At 35.8% G+C, this 4653-nt stretch overlaps 1 protein-coding gene across 1 annotated transcript in view; it reads right to left on the reverse strand.

The window, feature by feature from the left end:
* ACACA (acetyl-CoA carboxylase alpha) overlaps nt 1-4653 on the reverse strand; it is a 260973-nt gene that overhangs the window by 214967 nt on the left and 41353 nt on the right. The window contains exons 5-6 of the mRNA XM_007947891.2: nt 2391-2500; nt 1025-1106 (exon numbers count right to left, since the gene is read on the reverse strand). Of these exons, the coding sequence (XP_007946082.2) occupies nt 1025-1106; nt 2391-2500 (192 nt within the window). The remainder of the gene's footprint in view (nt 1-1024; nt 1107-2390; nt 2501-4653) is intronic.

Genomic DNA, 4653 nt, shown 5'->3' on the forward strand with positions numbered 1-4653 from the left:
TGACTTATTTCGCTCAGCATAATGTCCTCCAAGTTCATCCACGTTATGCGGTGTTTTGCAGATTCTACATTATTCTTTAGCGTTGCATAGTATTCCATAGTGTGAATGTACCAAAGTTTGGTTATCCATTCCTCAGTTGTTGGACATCTAGGTTGTTTCCAAGTTTTGGCTAGTACTACAATTATTTTTGTATTTGTTTTATCCTCACTCTATCACAAACGACAGAAATCATAAACTTGACTATGAGAACTGCTATTTCTTTGCACCCTTTACAGTAGCTAATACATAAGCTTTTTGCACAGTGAGAGCTCAATAAATCTACATATATGTTTAATTAAATTCCTGATAAATTTTACTCTAATTTTATCATCCTTCATGATCCAGATTACCCAAGTTTTTTTAATCAGTAAACTAAAATAGGGACTGTAAAGTTCCATGGTTCTAATGTGAAGTATCATGCTCTCCTTGGTCTTTGGGGAGTCAAAGAAGAAATTTGTCTATAATAGGGTTCACAAGGCATAATCAGTCATTGGAATTGAATCAATCAGTGGAAGGTCTCTGAGACAGAGAGAGAAACACTTTAAGCCATATAACCTCAAGTTTTCGCTGTCATAATGAGAACAGAAAAGTCAAAAGTAGCTCTCTTCCATAGGAATATAAACTACATGCTTAAATGCAAAGGCATTGAGTCACACTGAAGGCATACTGCCAGAGTATCTTTAAGTATTCAATTACCTTTGTTATTTATAAATAGATCCCTTCTCCACATTGTTTTCATACAGTCAGCTGCAAATTAAAAAATGAGTATTTTGGATATCAGAGTTTCACCTATACCTCATGGAAAAGAACCCAAGACAAAAAATGCAAAATGAAGTGGGATAAGCAGGATGTAAGAAATGAAGAGGGTTACTCTTACAAGTTGCTGATTAATAAAAAGAGCCCTGGTATATGTTAAACAGAAGAATATGGGTAAAAATGACAAAAACAATCAAAAAGACAGAAATAGTATGTCAGAAAGTCTTACCCATGAAGGCAATGCTATTTTTCAAGAGAAGTTCCGGAAGCTTGGGGTTCTCAGAAGCATGACCCCAACCAGCCCACACTGCCTATAAGGGAGCACAATAAGGTTCATTCTTAAAATTCAGACCAAGAAACAGCCATAAACTACCTTAATATCTACCAAGACTGGCCCTATTTCACGAACTACAATAGCTCCACAGCAGCCTAATGCTTAACTCAGCCTCTATGCTTGATTATTGGCAAACTGTTTAGGCAACAACATTAAGTAATACATTGTGGCAAAACCACTGAAGGGGTCAAAATCAACTTGAAATTAAGACTCTATCTAGTCTTGTTGCTCTTGCGGAAACTCAATTCTTGGTCTTTCAAGTAGGACTCTGTATAGTCTTTTCTAGAAATACTGGTTATTTTTCACAGATTTAATTTCTTTTGCTACCCAACTATACCCAGTAGTTATACTGCCATTCAAGTATATAGTTTTCCCTGTGTTTTAAGATATTTAATCTTCTTAACCTAATGTGTTAGGGAAAAAAACAGCTACTCTGAGGCACCACCATATCCTGGACTAAGAATATTCCATTAAAAATAGGTAACTTTTATATATTTGGGACATTTTGAACGTGACATGAATGGAGTAAATAATCTCTGAAAGATCCTTACAGCCCTCTGTATTTACTTTATTGTGATTCCATTCTTCCTTTTCTCTTTCAGTTATCCTATCTAAGGGTTTTCAACAAAGATGCTTTAAATACAACTTGCTATTAGCTGCTGTAAAGTTGGCTTGAAACTCATGGCAATCCCATGCACAATGGAACCACACATTGCCCAGTTGTATTCCATTTCCAAGATTGGCTGTAGATCAAACTGTTGTGATTCACAGAGTGTTCACTGGTTAATTTTCAGAAGCAGACCACCAGGCATTTCTTCCTAGTCTGTTTTAGTTTAAAACTCTGAGGAAACCTGTTAAGCATCATAGCAACATATAACCTTCCACTGACAGGCGGTGGCTGCACATGAGGTACATTTACCAGAAACTGAATCCTGGTCTCTCGCAGGAAGGCAAGAATTCTACCACTGAATTACCAATACCAAAACTCAGAGACCCTACAGGACAGAAGAGAACTGCCCCATAGGATTCTAATGCTCTCATCTTTACAGGAGAGACTTCCTCATCTTTCTGCTACATAGCTGCTAATGAGTTTAAGCCACTGACCTTCTGGTTAGCAGCTGAGTGCTTAAGCACTGTACCACCAGGGCTCGTGAACCACCAATATTCCCCCCTTAAACAAAATTCCAGTTTTTCTATCTCCCTTGTGCCTAACTTTAAAATGGCTGAATATGGCTTTAAAGGAGACATCAGGATCTCTTACTTGTACCGGGATCCTTTTAGCGATATCAAGAATTAATTCCACATTTGCATAGTTGTTGTTGTTTGGTCCTCCAGGCACTGGCACATAGTGATCTGCCATCTTAATGTATTCTGAAAGTACAAGCAAATAAACACACGATTTATTTTTAGAAATATGATGGTAGAGCAAAACAATGTAAAAGATAGGGACTATCATAGGTAAACACAGGGCAAACAACATTAACTGGGTAATCTCTACAACCATTTCACTGGAAGTTCTTACTCTGTTAAGTCACAGGCACTAATATGACATAGACTAACATTCAGGAAGGTCTTACCCTAAAACAGTAATTCTGAAACATCTCACTGGGTGACTCTTCTAAAGGGTCTTTATAATTCCTTATATCTAGGTTGGTGTGTCAGTCAGTTAGTGGCCTGAACGCAATTATTCTATTCTAAGGAAAAGTTCTGGTCATACCCTTCATCTTGAACTTGCATTTCACTCTTTTCCTAGTGTGGAACTTGGACAGAATTGGGGAAGAAGGTAAAGTTTGGATAGATTGCAGATTGGCTTAACAAGAAAGGTCAGTTATTGGTCTAGTGCTGTGTTTGAGAGAGGTTTATCTGGAATGTAATAGGTAAGAAGTCTTCAAACAGGTATTTGAAAGAAACTTTAGAAAGACGTATTTCCCTCCTTTTTTTTTTTTTTTTTGCTTAGTATTAACTTTTGAATTTATCATCTGATATCTCTTTCTTCTTATTATGGCAACAAATGTAGCAGAGAAGCTACAAGGTGAAGGCACTTTATATGTACAATCTCATTTAATTCTTGCAACAAATCTTATGTATGTATAGGTATTATTAGCCCTCAGTTTACAGGAAATTATGGCTTTTAATTGGTTAAATAAACTGCTTAAAGTCTATTTCTACCATATTTACTAAAGTTTCTTATACTTTGCTCTTAATTTTAAAAGATTTTAGTCCTTATTTTAAGAATATCACTAAAAGTAAGATACTGTTAATTGAAAATGAAAATGAGTTTATTGTTCTCTTTGACTATACAATTATAAAAATTTTAGATATCAGGATATATTATCATTATTGTTAAAAAGTTAAAATCACCCTTGTCCCATCATTCAGAGATAACAAAATTCACACTTTAGAATACTCAAACCCACACAATGGCTCTGGGAAGAAATACGTGGCAATCTACTCCTGTTAAGATTGCAGCCTAGGGAACCCTATCAGGAAATTATGCTGTTACATGGGGTCACTGTGTGTCAAACAAACTCTACCGGACAGAACCCAATAACCATCACAATAATAAATTTAACCAATATATTATGGGTATCTTCTCACATTAGGAAGAGGAAATACACTTAATACTATGTATTTTTTTGAATGGCGCTCTGGTGGTATAGTGGCTAAGGATTTGGCTGCTAATCAAAAGGTCGGTGGTTCGAACCACCAGCTACTCCATGGAAGAAAGATGGGGCAGTCTGCTTCCATAAAGTTTTACAGTCTTGCAAACCCAATGGGGGTTGCTATGAGTTGGAATCGACTCAATGGCAGTGAGTTTGGTTTTTTGAGTTTAAAGTTTCGATAATTAATTTTAATTAATTTAACAAATAACCTATTGATAGAAATATGCATTACTTCTAATTTGAAGAATTAAAATATGACGATGAATATCCTTGTACTACTGTCCAATTAGGAGCTCTGAAGGAGTAGTGGTTAAAGCATTAAAGGTTGGTGGTTCAAATCCACCAGGTGCTCTGCAGGAGAAAGATGATGTAATCTGCTTGAGTAAAGACTTAAAGCCTTGGAAACTCCATGGGGCAGTTCTACTCTGCCCTATAGGGTCACTGTGCATCAAAATCAACTAGATGGCAGTGGGTAGGTTACCGTTCAATTGTATCTTCAGGATATGGCACAAGAAGCAAAAGTACTGGGTCAAAGGGTATGCCCATTTTAAAAAGATTAAACCACTTTATATTCTCACCAGTGATATTTGTGCCAATTATCCTCTGTGCTCTCATTTAAATTAGGTATTTATCAATCTCTGTAAAATTGTGCCATTTTTATCAGTTAAGAAAACAAACAGATCTATCATTGTCTTGGTTTGCATATTCATTTGTCATCATTAATGCTGAATCTCTTTTCATATGTTTACCAATATTTTTTTTTCTTTTTTCAATTTATTTATTTATTTTTATTTGGGTGAAGATTTACAGAGCAAATTCACTTTCCATACAGCAGTTCACATATACTTTGTCTCATGTCAT

This window comes from Orycteropus afer, unplaced genomic scaffold (genome assembly GCF_000298275.1).
Source record: "Orycteropus afer afer isolate SDZICR_OR568_19922 unplaced genomic scaffold, OryAfe1.0 scaffold00196, whole genome shotgun sequence".
NCBI lineage: Eukaryota > Metazoa > Chordata > Mammalia > Tubulidentata > Orycteropodidae > Orycteropus > Orycteropus afer.